Genomic DNA, 19,233 nt, shown 5'->3' on the forward strand with positions numbered 1-19,233 from the left:
AACAACAACAAAAAACTTCCTTTCTCGGTCAGTTGTTGTTTGTTTTTTTTTTTTACTAAAAAGTATTGTTATTTTTGTGGCAACTGAAAAATTAATCTGGCATTTGACAGTCGATCTGTGCCTCCACTTCATAGTGTTTTGGAATGGAAAAGAAAGCCATGAGCACCACAAGCATCAGCCCAGTTTAAACTTAGCTGCTATCACTATTAGAAAAAGTAGTTGCTCACATTTGTGGTGGCAAAGAAAAAGCAACCTCATGATGTGAGCTGGAGTCTTTGGAAGAGCAAAGTGTCGGGTGGACTCTCCTATGCACCACTTTTATAAAACTGATGTGAAATAGCCTTCCAGAAACCTGGCCATAAGGCAAAGTTAGCATACAGCTGAGAAATGAGATGGAAACAGACCATGCTGCCACCATGGAAAATAATCCCTGCTGCAGGAAAGGAAAGGAGGGCAAACAGCAGAGGGGGGTGAGCAAGGGGCAGGCAGTACTGCCGTGTGCTCTGAGCTCTGCTCTGCCTTTGGCTAGCTTTACTGCTCACCAGAGGCAGAAATCTCCACCTACACTTTAGATAAAAAAATAAACACACCTATCTGCTCGAATTTTCATCTCCCACATACAAAGAACAATACCTTTTCCTTCAAGGGAGTATTAAGTCTGAAGAAGACATGTAACTCAGCTGATACATTTATCTGACTTACGCCTGGTATTTTAAATACTTCAGTTGCAAAATACACTGGAGACTTTTAGTGGTATAATCTGACAGCTGTGAAATGGGTTTAAACCAAGTTTCAAGGCTTTTCACAGCACCTGGGAGAAGCAAAGGCCTTAACCTTCACCGCTGACAAAGATCACAGGTAACTATGGCCTTACTGAAGTTGAAGGCTCCATCCAGCTTCAGAAGGGCAATGTCATAGTTCATCGGCCTTCTGGGGTCGAAGCTGGGATGCTTAATGGCGTATTTAACAGGGAGCGTCTGCTCGCCGGTCTCCCTGATCCTCAGATCATGCTCTCCAGCAGTGACATTCAAGTACTGGAGTAGGTTTCTGTAGAACAGAAAAACCAAAGTTTAGCTACAGAATCCTTAAAATGAAAGAAAAAAAAAAATTAGTTGTATTTAAACAGAGAAGTTATTACTACTCGTACCTAGTACCTTTCATCTGCAGGTTTTAGAGCACTTAATATGTATGGTCAGCAAGAGCCGAGCATGCCCCACAGCAGAAAATCAGGAGATGAAAAGGACTGAGAAGAAAAATCTTTTTGCTGCACTCCTGACTGTGGCTTGGTGGTCCACCAAGCAACCAGGTCCTCTTACTATGTTTAAAAATGTTCAGTCACACTACTTTTTGAAGGAGGAGGGAAGATTTGGACACAGGAAAGTACAGAAAAAAAAGACTACTTCTCTAGCATTCTCAGTTTATACCTTAAAAACATAGTGAATCCTGCTCCGGGGCTTCTAGTACCAGACCAGATGTGTAGCAAGGAAACACAAAAGCGATTATTATGAACGTTTTATCTTCCTTCAAATTTATTCACCCAACTTGAAGAATAACTTTTGTGTCAGGAGGCTTTATGCCGATTTAGACACTGCCTGTCCTTCTGTAGTTAATATAAACTCTGCAGTTATTGGCTAATTTGACCAAGATGTGATCACATACCAGATACAGATGAAATTTGTAACTCCAGGTGAACCATAAGTACAAATATTCAGTATTAACTATAAGGGAATTATACCTCAGTGAAGCCACTACAGAATCAGAACTGAAAGCTTCCATACAACATTTACAGACTTTATTTATTTTTTTTTAGCACTAAGGCCGAAAATCATCAGCATGCAAGAAAGAGGCGAGTACTACACCCATTCCCCATTTAAGTGTATATACTCTGCCAGATGTTACCACTAAAAAAATAATTTGCAGTCACCTGATCAATATAATTAAGTACAGATTTTTACCTACACTTCCAAAATCAGTCTACACCAATCCTTGCAAGTTTATTTCATTCTTAATTATTTTTGAGATGTTCAAAGGTTTGGGGGTTTTCTCCCTTTCTGTTAAAACATGGAAAATATTGGTTACAAGTAAAAGGGTAGCACCTGTAAGTAGTCACCACCAAGATGCTACAGCACACACACGTATTTACAATCAATGTTTTTCTGCACCTGCAGCCTGCTCCTGAAATATCACATCCATACCTGTCTAAGATGCAGTGAGCTGCCGTGACCACCCACTGAGCAGAAACAATGGTGCCTCCACAGAAATGCTTTTGACTTCGTTTCAAGGAAACCTGCGTCACAGAAAGAAGGCATGCCAAATAAAGAAAATCTTTATATCTGCTCTGACTGCATTTGAGGAAGAAAGGGGAGAGTACATACAGGTACTCTTGGTGAAGATTCACGTAGCTAAAGCACATGCTGCTTTTTCAGCAAACACACTTTCATGGCATTCTTACAGTCCTTGAGCCTAAGAGATCCTAAACCCTGCTGTTCTCCCTCCAGCAGTGATTTTGGTGCCTGCATAAAAGCAACATACATGTAATAGATGCCAAGTCACTGAGGTACTCGGCATGCTGTAAAGGTCACTAGTTAGTTGAGAATTTTTCCTTTGCAGGTCACTGGGAGCACTACAAATCTGAGATGCCTAACAATAAGGGGCTGGCTCTACCTCCTTTGGTGACCTATTTTTGAGCAGTTTCACCCATGCCTCTCTATGATAAGCTAATCTACAGATGCTCTTTCATAAAAGATGATAGACAAAATAAAAAATTGTAAGGAAAGGTTTATTAGGGAGTAGGACAGGCTCTGTGTCCTCTCCATCTGCTTCGCTGCTTTTCATAGAAGGAGGGTGGAACTCAACAACACACCGTAAGTGTCAGTAAGCACACAGTACAAGTGTTTTCTGCTTTTGTCATTTCTATGAAAAGTCAGGACTTTTCATAGAAATATCTGAAGATAAAGCCACATTTGCTCGTGCAAACCTGCCACGGATGTGTGCCTTGTTTCACCTGGCTTCCCCCAACAATCCGAGTGAATAGGTTCAGGTAACTCCATGGTTTTGCCTCTTGAACCTTCTGCCCACACTTAGGATCTGAGGAGCAAAAGGGAGAAAGGAAGGAAGGATTCAGTCTGGATGTAAGGTTTTCCGCTTTTTTGGTAACATAGAATTGGAAGGCATGGCCCGGCACAGCGGTCAGTGCAGTCCCTCTGCCATGACAGGAACCACGTCTTATAATTCCTAACACAAACTGCCCAGACCAAGGCTAAACTGGGCTAACAAAAAGGCAACATACTTTATTTTGCAGAAGTTCTCCAAACCAGCACTTTTTGGTTCAATTGTATCACAAATACTAAAATTTACCTTCCTTGAGCAAATGCATGTGTGTATATGTACGTATTTTAATACTCTTGTTAGGTCCATGCTTACTTTAACTTTTTGAATGACAACATTCTCTTCCAAGCAAGTTTCAGAATTATTTTGGCATTAAATCACTGTTTTGTTATTGCTTTCAGAAATCTCTTTACACCCACCATTTGTACTTAAAATATTTTGGACAAACAGGGTCAATATGCACAACATACAGACCCTGATGACCAACAGTGGCTGAATTTCTCAAGAACATCTATTACTGCACCAACTTTATTTCTTCTTAACTCACTATTATCATCACCTACTATGGCTAAGTGAAGCTGACAATATTTGTTTGTAAAGGAGTCTATTTAGAGAAACAAGTATCTGTGGTGATAACCACTGATTTGGCAGTATTTTAGTAAAGACAGATGCAAATTCTGCCAAGCAGCACACTGTAACAGAGGAATTTTTTGTAGTGTACTTCCCAAACCCAACAGTGGCCACAATTATTATTTTTTTTTCTTAGAGCTGTATGAAAAGTTATTGAAGCCAAACGTATCTCTAAGACATTTTACTACAAATTCTGTTAAACACTACATTGGGAAAAAATTAACATCCATAAACCTGGAACGTTTTGTTGTTTTGGCAGATAGGTTGCTGTATTCAGAGAACCTATACGTGTATACACTGTCTGGAAATCACAGGATCCTCCAAACTATAAAATATAGCTTACAATACCTGCAAAAAGGGTTTTGTAATCATCCTCAGGATTAGCACGGCTAACGCAAGTGATTAGAGTGTCACAATAATGCTGACACAATGCTAGTTACCCTAGCTTTCAAATAAAAAAGGCTTTATATAGAAATGATCCAGTTCATTTATCTGATTTTTTTCATTCTTTCCTAATTCTCACTGCACCCACCTTTTTCCCATGGGCAAAAAACCAGTGCGGAAATGGGAAAGAGAAAACAGAGACAAAATTTTAAAAAAAGGGGTTAGGTTTTACCAAAAGGAATTTGGTACTGGGAAAATGGGCAAAAATAAATAAAATTTAAAAAAACAGATTCACAAACTAAAACTTACCTTTTTTCTTTCAGCATCAAATATGTCTATTCTCCTAACATGCGAGACTGGTTTAAAAACTGCAAGTTAATAATTATATTAATATTATACCAAACATATTATCTGTATTTTGACAGGCTAAAATCTACAGTGCCTTGATATTTGTAAGCCCAAGAGATTCCCGACTGCTTCAGGACCAGTGTGTTCACCAGTTGGATGAGAGTTTTCTATGTAAACTGCATCACATGCACCCATATGGCAGGATGCTGAAGCCAGTGAAAACCATTCTACAGAATACTGTGCTTTGGACTGCTTAAGTGAGCACCTTATTAAGATGATCCAGAAACCACACCTGTTTTGACAGCCAAAATAGAGTTTTTACAGTGAAAACAACTGACGGGCAGAATTTTGGAAATTAAGCTGTAAACTTCCCTTTTTTAATACTGCAAATTTAAAATGGGAGCAAAATGGTTTTGCTAACAGCCAAGACATGATTTCCATGCCTGTTCACTATAAATCAGTAAACCTTCATGAAGGAGACACGAACAACTGTTGTCATTAATTGTCTAAAAAACAAAAAAAACACAAAAGAATGCTCTGGATTTGAAGATGTAAGACAATGGAAGAGAAGACTCACTGTACTCTGTTTGCAGCCCACAGATAACATGCTAAACCATGACCTTCATTAAATTGCTGCAAATCTGAAAGTATTTATTTAATTAATCATAAATCATTTTTATTTAATGTTATTCATTCCAAATCACCAAGGAATCTGACAAAAGTTTTGGAAGAATTACTCATTAAAAGATAACACTCAGTTACAGACCTGGATTGGAACAAAAGCAAAGAATGAAAACTAGACCGATTATACTAATGCCACCTTGTGTCTAGGTCTGCAAGCTCTTAGGGTCAAAAACGTAGAGGGTGAAACTAGTGCAGCTTCTTTATTTCAGGACCGATTCCCATGCTTGTCACTGCCTAAGAACAAAACCGCTAGTACTTAGAAAACTGTTAAAGCTCGAGTGAAATTTTCATCCTACCTTTCTGAAGAGCAGATGGTGCAGCATGAAACTCTGCAATACAAACTATCCCTGTCAGGAGTAACTGCAGCTTACCAGGGGCCGTGCACATCCTGGGGTGCTAAATGACTGAGAGAAGACAGGGAGAGGCTTTATAGGCAAAAAGAAACCCAAATACTACACTGCAGGAGAACAGCAACTAATTGAAGTAGAAGTTACTCATTAAACCAGCCATAAAGAACTTAACTGCACAAGTAAGTTTTTGAAATTTAACAGAGCATGATTTTTTTACATGCCATTACTAAAGCCTTTGCTGTAAAATACTAGATAAAATCCTCCCCAAAACAAGTTTTTTTCAGGCAAAATGACAAAATGAAGTTACTATTGCATGCTTTGCCAGCATCAGCTTATCCAGGCTGATGTTGATATCCAACTGGAACACACATGAACAGAACATGAATTGCTATTTGCCCCTACAATTTCTACAGCTTTTGAAGAGGCAATACTTTTTATTTCATGCACAATTTGTATTTAGCCCAGCTTTACAGACCTGAGAAATATACCAAAAGCTTATCATTATGTTGGCACCATGTTCGGTGTTGTATAAGACAAAGGTAGCTCTCTGCATCAAAGAGTCATTTATTTTTAAAAGAGCAGTGTTTACATCCCTTTTTTGAAAGGCAACTAAGGACGACCAGGCTCAGCCTTTTAAAAATCTGTCAGCAATCAGCAGCACCAGTTCCAAGTCACTTTGATGGCTCAGCTCTGCTTTTAATAGCAATTTAAGTGCAAGTGTCTTTTTTAGGATTTGAATAGCCTTCTAAGGTACACATCAGCAGCTAAATTAAAAGTTTTCACAAAACAAAAAGCCTAAGTTCAATTTACCTGCAAATTCACCACTTAAAACTTCGATCAGTTTTAGCAAGTATTGCCTGACTTGCAAGTGACTGAACAGAGCAGTAAATACAATTAAAATATTATCCAAAGTTAAATTCATATGAAATACGTAAACACCAAGTAAAACATCACAGTCAAAAGAAGCAATAGATTTACTCGGGAAAGAAATATTCACACAAGACAGGGAAAAACACTGGGGGTTTGTTTGGGGCTTTGTTTTTTTCTTGGCTTAAGTGGTTGAGATCCTCAGCTTCCTCCGTCTTTGTAAAAAATAATTCAGTATTTCTACCTTCTGTATTCTCATAGCATCCATAATTTTCACGTGGGAAATGCATCCAACTTTGAAGACAGAAACACTATGTAAACAATAGGTGCATGTTAATACAAATCTCAGTCTTTAACACCTTCATAGTCCTAACTTATCAAAATTACATTTTTTAAAGATGCCAACAGGTAAATGCAAAATAGATATTCTTTTAAAATAAGGTGCAACAGTAATTAAACAGTTTCTCTTTTTGTGGTTACCATCACAATGGACAAGATTTTTTATTTTTTTTTTTAATTCTGCACAGGCTCCCAATGAAAACAATTTATACTTGACTCATTAGCCCCGGTCTATTGAATATTTTCTGTTATTTGACCAAGGATTTTGCAATACCCCACCCCAACACACCATCAGTCAACATTTCAACAATCATTTATGTATTTATTTAATTCTAAGTTTTTGTTGTTCTTTTCCTCTACCAGTGAGGCGACAACAAAAAACAACTTTTACTCTAAATAGACAATTTCATAACAAACAACTGAATACAAACCCTGTCCTAGAAACTCTTGAGTTGCAGCTGTTCTTTCTGTTATAAATACACAGAACATTTTAAGACTGCAGTTTTCCCACTGGTCCTGTGGAGATCCGTAATTCTGCAACTTCTGAAACCTGCATCACCAATAACATTCCAGCTCTAATTTAAAACTTTGAAGGCTGCTTTCTTTCATTAATTCATTTGTATTTTGCAGGGACAAAACCCCAAGCCCCCACAATCAGTTCCATGTGCAGTAGAGCTCTCTGATTGCCCCCATAACAACATCCTTGGGAATAATGCCATCCAACAGGACGATTACAAACAAGAATAAATCTCTGCAGTTATAAGGGATGCTGTGCAAACTACCACCGATGAGAACGAGAAACATTCGGCTCACTGGCAAATGGAGAAACAATCAGCTCATTTCCAATCAGTTAGAGAGAGGCAACACTTACTCTGCAGCAGCCAAAGAGGTCAGAAAGAAAAAGCATAGACTGGCACGTTCTGTACAACCTGCTCCTTATCGGGGATGGCAAAAGAGAAGTGCAGGCCTTCTTGTCCTACTATTCTTTGTTCTCCGCTTTGCTACCTATTTATCTTTCTCCTGCAGCTGTTACCTTTATCTTGAGTGCAGACAGAGGCACTAATGACTTCACCTACTCCCCCTACTGAATAGCTGCTATTGCTCCTAAAACCCTGCAGCTTTGGCAGGCAGTGCAGCCAGCATCATTCCTCAGAGGCAAGCAAAGGTCACATCTTACAACTTGATCTCCATCCACGCATTTGCTTGGAATCTCAGTGCAGAGCTGGCTTTGTATCCTGTTAGTGTCCTGCACCTTTGTAGTAAGAAAAACAAAGCCACTAAATCACTGACTGTCCAAAATGGCCTGATCCATGTTTTAGCAGGTAGAGCCAGTCCCTAGCCTCACAAGAATGGTGCTGATCAGTGCTACTCGGTCTGGCCTGTCCCTTCTTTTGCTGTGCACTTGGAGAATAAAATGCTTGTAAATCAAAGCATGCCTGATGCTGAAGAAATGTATACAGCTGCTCCTTCCTACAAGGTTATTAAAACATTAAACATGCATGCATACAAATAAGTTTCAGACCAAGAGAAAGCAAAAAATATAGATAATATCCATCACCAGAACTTTCCAGAATGGTGCTCTGTTCTGATTTTGAGGAGTTTTTAAGGAGGTCAAGGGCTGGTAGGAGGGAACACAGGCTGCTTTTCAGTGAAGGTTAGCGGACTACTGAGATGGACAGAGTGCAAGACACAAAAAAACACTTTCTATTCTTGTTAGAAAAGTTACTTCGTGTTGCTCCTCCTGGTCGCGGAGGCAGAAAGATGGAAAATGCATTCACCTAGTGACAATGTGAAGTTTAAGAGAAGAGGGAATGAGGAGTAAAGGACAGAAGTTGGGGAGGGTAAAACAAGCAGTAAATGCCAGTTAGTAATTAACCCATTAGAAGATCAGTAGAAAAGACACATTGAAATTGGACTGGTTTTTCTTGGCTTTGCTTGTAGGTTGGTTTGGGTTTGTTGTTTTTTTTAAAACACAATGAGCTGTGCTTTCAAGGGTCATCGATCACAGACAAACAGTTTGCAAGGTCACTGGCTGGAAAACTGGAAAACCTATTAGCTCAATAAAATTAACGGTTTCATATTTTAAACAAGATATAATGTCTTGAAATATTTAAATCCATAAATCTTGTCATGCATGTATTACATTTATGAATTCAGTAGTTTTTAACTGAAAGCAGATTTAGCTTTAATGGGGATTAAATGTATTTGATAGTTGTGCATGAATTTTGATTTTCCAAACTTACTTTTCACCAGTTTTAGGCTATTGTAATTCCAATTACCTGATTCAAATTATGCCCGGGTTTGATGTAAGAAGAAAATCAAGTTTAATTCTCAAGATAAGCCCATTATTGCCTACCACCTCCCCAAAATGAAAGAAGACATCAATGCATACAAAAGACCCTGAACAGCACCAGCACAAAACTCACTTCAATATTAATATGCTTATAAAACCCATCACCACTCACACACACACTGAGAGAGAATAACTTTTCATTCACTTTCTTCAGCCAAAGCCTTCATGTTACTTCAAAGATCAATGTATTGAAAAGCCGAGGGAATTCCCTCCTTGAAATTCTCGATTCCTAGAATCAAAATAGTAAATAACTCTTTAACTTAAAAACATGTTTTTCCCTCTCCCTCTCTATAAATATAGTCTCACCTCTGAGTTCTGCCAAGGTATGCCTTCAGCTGGGATTTGTGTACTTCCTCAGACCAGCAGAGATTATTGATAAATTCACTTGACCTCCTGCAAAAGACAAACTACAGAATTTCACCTCAACATTCCACGTGAATCCCAGTTAACCTAGTTTTATTGTTTAAGATTATAGCTAGGTTTGGGTAAAGGTAGCAAAAAAGTTCTGCAAACTAAAATTTTGCAGTAATAATGCTCATGATGCTATGAATTCATTTTCCAGAAAGATTCATATCCAAGATTTTTCAGTCACTGGGACATTTTTGGGGAAGCAAAATGTTTGCCTGAAAATTAAGCAAATACACATTTAGAAAAAGGTCAGAATCAAAAATTTTAAGGCAGTACTGGTTTGAACCCACTTAATTTCCATCTATTACTAAAACCAGTGCTGACAATTGATTGCTAGTATACCAAGAACAAACAGTAACTGCTGAAAACACGCAAGGCAAATGCTTCACAAGCAATCCAAAAAACCTGATGTGTGTTCCCACAGTGCTTGTGAGTTCATGATGGCTTTACACCAACCCAAGTCTAAGCTGCTACCGAGAGGGCAGTTGTGCCCCATCTCCCATGAAGGTGCCTGTTGCTGCCATTCTCCTTGTGCTAGCCTCAGTTCTGGTCAGGCTGTGTGGAGAGCTGGATGCTCTTCTTTTTTATGTAGCTGGCTTTGCTTTTATATCTGGATTGGTTCCTTGATCAAAGCTGTTATTCAAAAATTGAATGCCAGTGCCAATGTGAAGGAGGAGGAATGAATGTACGCACTAGACAGACCAGTCCATCCTTTTTGATTGCAGCCTCCACTTACCATTTAAAATATCTAAAGCAATCATGAAACTTCAGCCAGACTGGGTTTTAGACACAGTATCGTCCTAGAAACAGACCCAGAGTTTTCAGTTCTGTTCCAAGCTTTGTTAACAACCTCCTGCCTGGTTCTGGTTAGTAAACATGTCTCGGCTAAATGTTCTGCAATATTTAAGTATCAACTATCACACTCTGGGGATTATGAAATCCCTTTTTTGTAGGGTGTGAAGATCCCTGAAAGGGCGAAGTATCTTTATGGACTTTTAGCAGCATAGCAGAAGTTAAAAGATACCGTCACCTAGTAACTCCATAGTTCAAACAGGAAAGTTGCTACCACCCCTGCACAACTTACGTCCACTCCACATCCTCCCAAGTATTAGTCAGCCTAATATATCAGATTCCCTTGGATGCAGACTACTTTCTGAGACTTTGCGCTTTTAACGTTTCCTCCCCCGCTACCACCGTGTTCTCATTACAGCCCACTGCATAAGTGAAAGGGCCAGTGTTCTTGCCTCACAGAGACACATTTAGTTATGTTTTATGACTTCTAATTAACTAAAGTAAGAACTCAGAGGGAGCAGTAAAACAAGAAAGGTTGGCTTTTGATAATGTTTTTACTTCAGCTTGCTACGTCCTCCTAAATTCTTCAGTTGACCTGTCAGAGCATAGAACAAAATGTACAATAGCAAGAAAGTTCAAAAGAGTACTAGGAGTAAACCCATAGAAACCCCCAAGACACTGTTTCCCAGAACACTTGGTCTTTAATTCAGGCTTTTGGATACGCATCAAGATCTGTTTGAGCCTCCTGTGCAAAAAAAGGAGTGCAACTTTAGAGGAAAGCGCACTTAACCTCTTTTTCATTATGCAAAGCAAAGCACAATAGCTGTTATACTAGCCAAAATTAACTGGCAACCAAGAAGTAAAAGAAACACCTGCTGGCCTTTCCCTGCTTTTCACAACTGCTCCATTTTTCCTGCTTTCAGAGCTCGCCCATCTAGAAGAACTGCAGATACAGGCTCAGTTACCTGCACCTACAATAAGTAATACTGTGACGTACATTTTCCATTTGCAGCCAAGTCTTCTCATGGACAGAAGTTTTACCTTTCAAAGTACACAAGACCAAAACCAAACAAGATGAACGATGTCAACAAATACAAAAATACTGCAGGCTAAGAGCACAACGTGTTCAGATACAGGCCAAAGCTTCACCGGGATAGAGTCCAGCCTTACATCCACAGCGTAAGTGATTAACCGGGAAAGGACAAGTGAAGGATGAAAAAGGGAACAAAATTGTGCTTAGCTCAAGTATTTGCCCTGATTATCTCAAAATGCTCTGTAAGTAAAGATCGATTCTAATGCTTTTTCAGCTAAGGAAAATCTGGCCCATGCTTTAAGTAAATCAGCGACAGTCAGACGCATGCTGGTCGCTTAGCACCCAAACATAGAGCATCCCCTCAGGAATGTTTTCGTTGCTAATGAAATGCATAGTTTTTAGCACAGTAGCAACTCCTCAGTGTCAACGTAAATAAAAAAATAGAGGAACACTAAAGCATTAATTTCACATAACTCTACTATTTTATATTAACATACTAACAATTACTGGGTTTGCTCTGCAGGTATCTAGGCCCTGTATTTAGCATCCCCACATCCAGAAGGATAAAGCCTGAAATGCACTGAATCCGAGCTCACAAGGCATTGTACAACAGAGAAGTTACTACGAGCCGAGCGTGAGGTCCCGGCTCTCCTCCCTCAGCAGGCACCTGGGCAAGGTGCAATACAAGGCACTGGAGAACAGGCCCTCCGCTGCTGCCAGCTGTCTCAGCTGTTCTGCACTGCCTTGTGCACAAAGAGTTCATCCCTCCCTCTCTCCTCCACCTCCCTCCCACCACTGGTATTGTGTGCACGTTTTCATATCATACCACACCTTGACAAGGACAGTGGAAATGATGCTAGTGCAATCTGGCATGATTTGGCTGAACAAGCACTCATCAAGCAGGCTTTGTAGATTAGGAGACAGAATTTTTTTTCCCAATAATGTAATTTCTTCTCTCAGTATGATCAATGATAAAGAACAGAATGCTCTCCAGTGTAACTACTTAAGCCACTTTTTTTAAAAAATACACCTATTAAGATTTATCATTTGTCTGCTCACCGTCTTCTTGATAGGACTAATTCTGTTGACCATCTCATAGGAATAAATCTCTGGCTCACACTTTGCATACTGCTTCTCTTATTTTTGGGTCTGATACTAAGAAATCTTAACTGGACACACTACATTTTCAACACCTAAACATCCATTCTGATTAAACATTTCTATGATGGCTTTAGCATTTTATCATGAAACACAAAACAACTCCTAAACATAAGGAACCACCTTCAGTATATCTTTTGGATGACTGCATTTTTTTTTTTATATATACCTCATTTATAGTGTCAGGTATACTGATAAAATGCAACAGCAATATCAGGTAGGAGAAGGGCCAATAAAACCTCTTCCTTGTCAAAATACATAAATAACGCCATCTCAGGCAAACAGCAGTGAGATGAATTCTTGCATGTTTTTCAGAAACATACTTAAGATAAAAATGTACTACATTAGCATGGCTACACTGCCAGTACAGTGCCTGTACTTCACATCGCATCAAGAACAGGACATTGAAGGACAGCACTCCAGGTGCCTGCTCAGTTCAGCACTGCAAGTCCAAAGCTCTTGGCATCTTTGCACAGCCTATTTCACAGAGGGTACCGCTGCCTTACAAGGAGATGGTACTGAGTCCAAATGGTAAGCAATCAGAGATGAATGATTTGTCAAACTAGCTTAACAGTTCAGGAGAAGGAAGTTCAAAAGGAATTCATGTATTTGCTCTTGATCAGTCAACAGAGACCAGCTTCCACTGTTAGAGAAAACTGGCAGATAACCACAGTCTGTTTGCTCTTGGCCAGGCTTGATCTCCACGGCTAAGTAACTTATTTATGAAATATGAAAAAGTAATCAAGCATAGGGAGGATCAGAGAGCAGGTTCACACTCTCAGCTGCTGGTTTAGACTGAGAGGGCAAGCCAGAAAGGAGAGAGAAGTGACAGAGTAGCATGCTCATAAAGCTAATTATATTGTATCTGAATCATAGAAAGGTGGACTTGAAAACCTTTGGGGGTACTTTCCAGGCTGAAATCTGGGTACTGGGTTTTGGATATGTGAAAAAATGCAAGATTCACAGTCCCCACCTTTAAATATAGAAATGGAGACACAGAGAAAAACAGAACCAGGGAGGAAGACCACAATGAAGTTAAAAACAGAACTTAGCCTTCTGCCTACTGTCTTCCCCTACCAGAGTAATGCAAGTGTGCAGGAAGCACAAGCCAAAGTCCAAAAAGAAAGCAATTTCAGAGAGATGGGGAAAACCAAGCCACACAGGATTACTAAACAATGATGGGATATTTCCTTTATTTATAATTAAAATACAGCCAATAGCAGAATCAGCTGCATTTTTATTTATTCTTCTGGCTGCCCTACATCAATATGAATACAGTAACCTTCATTGAAACTGAAGTAGGAAGTGGTGTGTTCTGTTTTCAGCTCTGCCATAAGATGGCAGAGCAACATCATTTCTGTCATGGAGGTAGCTGATCTCTACCTATTAGTTTGATATTGCCCGGTACAGTAATCATGCAGGCACATAAGTACTTGCAAAAAGAAAAATCAGTTTTTTCCCCTCTGTACTGCAAGGCAAACCTCATTCAAATCCAGTAAGATATATACAGTCATATCAGAAAGTTTAGTTCATAATCCTCTTAATAGGCTTCTTAGAAATAAATTTTAAGCTGTTTTCATGATTGCAGTGAGGGCTTCAGGAAAACCAAGAAATCTGGATAGTTATCTGTTTATAATAAGGAATCACATTATGAATAACAGTGACACACAGTCAGCACAGATCTTGCTGCATGCTTTTTATATGGCTTTCCCAGTTTTGTATCTCATTCTCAATGCTGTGTGTACAAAGGACAGTAATTTGCAACCCTTGCTGCCCCACAGCAAACCAAAGTAGGATTCATCCTAGTACAGGTATGCGCACTGATACAAAATCACCTGAGTTTAAGCTTTAGCTAGCCTAGAATTCTCAACTTGAATTAATATGCCTATTTTCTCACTTTCGTAACTAGCCTCCTGCCTCCAAGCAGCAAAGACTTAGCAAGCAGCCTGTATCAATGCAAGCACCTGCAGTATCTTCTGCCACGGGACACTCTGCTTGGGTATTACCAGATAGCAACGAAACTACCAGTCAACTCCTTTAGGGAAAGATGCAACATACATTGTGTTACAGTAAATACCACACAGTAGGATGAAAGGGGAAGTAGATAACTTCTCTATTGAAACTGAGGAGAATCCCCATCTCTGCAATGGTAGATGTAGCTCTAAACACTGAGTAGGAAATAAGAAGTCTGCCTTACAAAACATTCAGTACTTGGAATGTGCAAACACAACTGAAATCTTTGCAAAAGTCATTGTGGTGGTGAGAGGAGGCAAAAACAGCCAAAGCAAAAAAGCTAAATAATGGAGCTACTTAAAAAAAAAAAACCCACATTGTTTTAAGTAATGTGATCATGCATACTGTGAAGAAGAGACATGGACGTGCAGCCATTCCATCACACGTCAGCTTTGGAAGGGATAAACTTCAACTGTCTCAGCAAGATTTGGCAAAGTTGACAAGAGCCTGAGGTTTAGGTTACTACTATCACACCTGCAGTGACAGGCCAGAGCAAGCTCCAAGCAGCCCATGCAACAAAATAATCATGGAAGAGCCTTACTAGCTTAAGAAAAATTAATTTAAAGGCGTTCCAGGGCCAATGTAAAATTTCAGTAGGTAGAAAACTGAACTATGCGCCACTGGTTAATTCTCTTGCAGCAATTCAGTCAGAAATGGGAGGCCTTTAATGAACATCACAGAACACTACAGAAACCACATTATGCTCAAAGACAGGAAGTGGCTTTTGCCTTTCGTCAGCAGATGCATGATATTCCACACGATCAGCACGAGTTGAAGCTACTAAATTCTTTCCACTCAGAACAACTGCAATAGTCTACCTAAGCTAAGCAGGCAAGCTGTAATGACAGCCCTCTTTCTTCAGGAGGCAGTTATTTCTCAATAGTGGTACGTGGCATTAGGAGACTGGTCAGTACCTTTATTTGTGGCTCAAAGAAATGTGAATTCAACCAATACAGTGTTAAATTAACACGAGCAAGCTTTATTCTTCAGTTGATGTAAACAGGAGATAGAACTAAACCACTTACAAATTCTGTGTATGCTTGACTTCAGACCTCATCATGGGGGTTGGCCACATAGTTATGAGCAGCATAGTGCTGATCATGCAAGATCTTTGGCCAGTTCTGAAAAAAAAAAAGAAAATCCAAACACCAAAAAACAACAAACTAGACAGCAAATACCAACTCCCTGCAGAAAAACAGCTGAAACACACTGAATAGCAGCATTTCTTTCACAATTTTGTGCACAATGCAACCCTTTTTATGTAGGAAAGTGCTATGTCAAGCCCTTGGAACACTGCAGTTCACAAATACTGCAGAATACTGTAGTTTTGTGCCACTCTGTGCTAGTTTGTATTGAATTAGTACACATCACTTGCTGCACTATTCTTTGCCCTAATGTAATATGCATGGAGCTGCATCACTAATTTGCGATTTAGGAACTCTCTACCTTCTCTAGAGCAAAGGTCAGGGGTAAACTATAGGTTTTGAAATCTTATAATGAAAAAAAAAGCCCCAACATACAAAGCTTGAGTGCTACATGTGTGTATGGACAGATGGATGAAAGGAAATGGGGTAGGATAGATAAGTCTGCTACCCAAGTACAACAAACTTCACTGAGGCACATCTTAACCTCCAGAGCAAACTACCAAGGGAAAAAAAAAAAAAAAAGAGGGGAAAAAAAAAAAAGCTTCCAGAGGCTGACATCATGTGTGGTGATGAGAACAGACTAAGGGGACTATGGCCTAGTACCACAAGCCAGGCAGTAGAAGCACTGCCGTTGACATTCAAGAAGGTCTTACCAACAGGCATGCCCTTCAGTTTAGCAGCTTTTGCATGTTTTTCTCCATCAAGATGAAAAGAGCCATTTTTTGACCACACTATTTCTACCTGAAGTGTTAGAGGTTCTCCATGGTATAGCCCTTGGAATCCTCAACTGTTCCCAGGTAGAAGGAAAGCAAAATAAAATGATTCTGCAGCCTCAGACCCTCTCTCAACTTGCAGAAAGCATGCCAGATTTAGGATTATAAAGAGTTAATAATTTAAGTAGCCTCCAATGTCATAATTTTTACAGGCAGGAGACAAACACGCACGAAACTAGCAGTTACTTAGTAGGTGTGTTGAGTGTGAGTCATATTTCAAACACCAGATTAATTAGAGTTTAACACTGCAGCACCACAAAGCCCATCCTATGGACAAGGATTCAACACTGAGCACAAGACATTTCTGGTTGAAGTTTGATTTTCCGTGCTTTCCCAGCCTTTATCACTTGTGAGCTATGTTTAGCCAAGGTTCTCCTGCTTCCTAGATTAAGTTAAAAATAGTTGACATGCACTAAGCAACTGTCTAGACTCCATAAACGTGGAAAAATTATGACAACGGAATTTGGGTACACACTGGCTTAACACTTCTAAAAACTGAGATTTGTTTAAGTTACACTCACTTATTCCTTACTCTGAAATATGTGGTTTGCTGTACAAAATAAAATTAAATAAACAAAACCAGAATTTCATATCTCAAATAACATTGCATGAGTGGCCATTGCAAAGGTCAGAATAGCAGAATGGTGAAATTACCTAAAAACCCAGGGGGGACACGAGGGCAACCCTAAATAAATGCAGAACCCCTGAAATGCCACTCTCCTGTTGCATTTTTCATACGTATTTCTAACCATTTGGACACCCAGAAACTTCAGTATCTAAAACTCCACGAGATCAGCTGAAGCTAATAATCTTGACTTCCTGGCAGAACAATTGAGACCAGAGGAAGCTCCATTTTGCCATAGCTAGACTGCTGTTGGCACCCAAACTTCCCAGCAAGCACTGTCATCTTCAGTAGTGTAAGGCTCTCTACTATAGAGCTTATGACTCCTGAAGTAGAAATTTCTGCTTTTAGAATTAGTTTGTTGGGTATCAAATCATCTGCTACAGTGTAGCTTTAATTGGCCAAACTCAAACAACACCTGAGATGGACTTGTTGCCTGTTTAGGTATTTTTCCCTCTCAGGAAAATTCTCTTTAATCAGAAGAATCCTCTTCCTCAACAAAAATATTACTTGTGTGTGTACATAAAAATCCTTGGGAAGAGTTGGTTTTGCATGCAAAGTATCCATGATGCAGTATCCTTCAAACCCCCCCAGAAGACTCGCTTTGCTCTTTCAGTTTGCATTCCTGCCGTCAAGATCAAGGGCAGCAAAACCAGGCCTGGCCTCTTTGCCAAGTTCCATCCTGAAGGGTTTCGGTTTGCAGACCAAGAATTTACTATGGAAACACCAACAGTCTCCTAACAACAGGGGCTCTCTCTCAGTGATGTTGCAGGAATGTGAGCAACTTGGAGCTGGTCCTCTGAATTTCCTGTATTTCCCGTCTCTGCCCGCAGAGCATTCATAGTGCCAACAGCGACAAGCACGCAAGTAGTGCCATGTAACAGGAGAGATAAATAGGTGTTTGAAACAAAAGATTTGGTATCTGTCTCAAAAGACACCTTACTGCAATTCTGTTCCACAAGTGAAGTTAGACAACAAGCCAACAGCAGCCCCTGCAGTAGTAATGCCGTATTTGTCAGAAAGCACAATTAAGTTTTCAAAAACAGAGCACGCAGTAATTCCCATCAACATGAGCTTTATCACTGCTTACCTAACAGTCTGCGTGCAACAACAGTCCATTGTATGATCCCCGCTCTAAAACCTCCTCTTCTGGCTTGCTCGCTCTATTCAAATGAATTGTCAGTCCATAAACCCACTGAAGCAACAGCATCTGCAATATTGTTATTAATGGTGTATCAGCACTTCCACTCAACCACTGCTTAGCTGTGCATTCAAGTTTGCAGAAAAAAACAAAAAACAACTCTAGAACACAGCTCCTACAGAGCTGTAAAAAAAGTAAAACTAAATTGGTTTCCCCTCCCACTCACATGTACACAGTCACAAGCTCCCAATTTGTTTTCATTAACAAAAGGAAAGTGCCTTTCATGGAATGCAACTGAACTTGCTCCTCTTTCTTCACCTTTCCATTTATTGCTACCTGCTCAAGCATATGCAGAGAGTATTTTTAAGACTCTGACACCGTATCTCTGCAAGTTAATTTACCAGTCATCAAGCTTTCAAAACCAACAGCAAACAAATCAGTGCCTACGCATCTTAATGCAGTCATAAAAATAGTTCTTATGACAGCTTTTCGTTTTTCAGTCTCTTCATTAATCCTTTCTACTTAAAACTCAATTGTTCTGGAGCAGAACTTAACAATACACGTACCATCTTCTATAGGAGCAGAACCTAACAAGAAAAACAGAACTGTAAGGCTCCAAACTGCATACTGCATTTAATATACCTATCATGATGAAATGGAGATGATAAACTTTTCATTTCTGTAAAGTGCTGAAAATCCTCTCATAAACTTGCACTGCAAGCATTTAATCTTTTCCTACAAAGACAGATAGTGAAAAGCCATTCATACATCTGTGTGCATATATGTGCACGTATATACACAAATATATGATTGTAGAGCTTACAAAAAATAAGCAAATCATGTAATTTAGAGAGGACTATTTTTATTTGGAAATACTTAAGCTGGGGCTAGTATTTTGCTCTTCTATTCAATAATGACATGGAAAAATGTTTAATTCTATTACAACTATAACTCTGTGCCTAAACATCACAATATAGCACATATTGTCTGTACAGTGTTACATTTCAGTTGATTTGAAAAGTTTCTGACTGTATAGATTATTTACTTTAGTGCTTTTTAAAATGCTATACTGGTAGACATGCACC

The 19,233-nt window shown here is 39.4% G+C and overlaps 1 protein-coding gene across 5 annotated transcripts in view; it reads right to left on the reverse strand.

Annotated features, from left to right (window-relative positions):
* Nucleotides 1-19,233, reverse strand: part of OVCH2 (ovochymase 2) — a 39,970-nt gene that overhangs the window by 17,856 nt on the left and 2,881 nt on the right. For 4 of the 5 annotated variants that reach the window (XM_055721584.1, XM_055721586.1, XM_055721587.1 and 1 more), the window contains 7 exons: nt 18,098-18,217; nt 15,493-15,588; nt 9,370-9,456; nt 5,451-5,558; nt 2,978-3,087; nt 2,196-2,287; nt 875-1,047 (listed from right to left, as the gene is read on the reverse strand). In XM_055721584.1, coding sequence (XP_055577559.1) covers nt 875-1,047; nt 2,196-2,287; nt 2,978-3,087; nt 5,451-5,541 — 466 coding nt within the window. In that variant the 5' untranslated portion in view covers nt 5,542-5,558; nt 9,370-9,456; nt 15,493-15,588; nt 18,098-18,217. The remainder of the gene's footprint in view (nt 1-874; nt 1,048-2,195; nt 2,288-2,977; nt 3,088-5,450; nt 5,559-9,369; nt 9,457-15,492; nt 15,589-18,097; nt 18,218-19,233) is intronic. The other variant, XM_055721585.1, reaches the window with a different exon arrangement.

Source organism: Falco cherrug, chromosome 10, assembly GCF_023634085.1.
Source record: "Falco cherrug isolate bFalChe1 chromosome 10, bFalChe1.pri, whole genome shotgun sequence".
In the NCBI taxonomy this organism is placed as follows: domain Eukaryota; kingdom Metazoa; phylum Chordata; class Aves; order Falconiformes; family Falconidae; genus Falco; species Falco cherrug.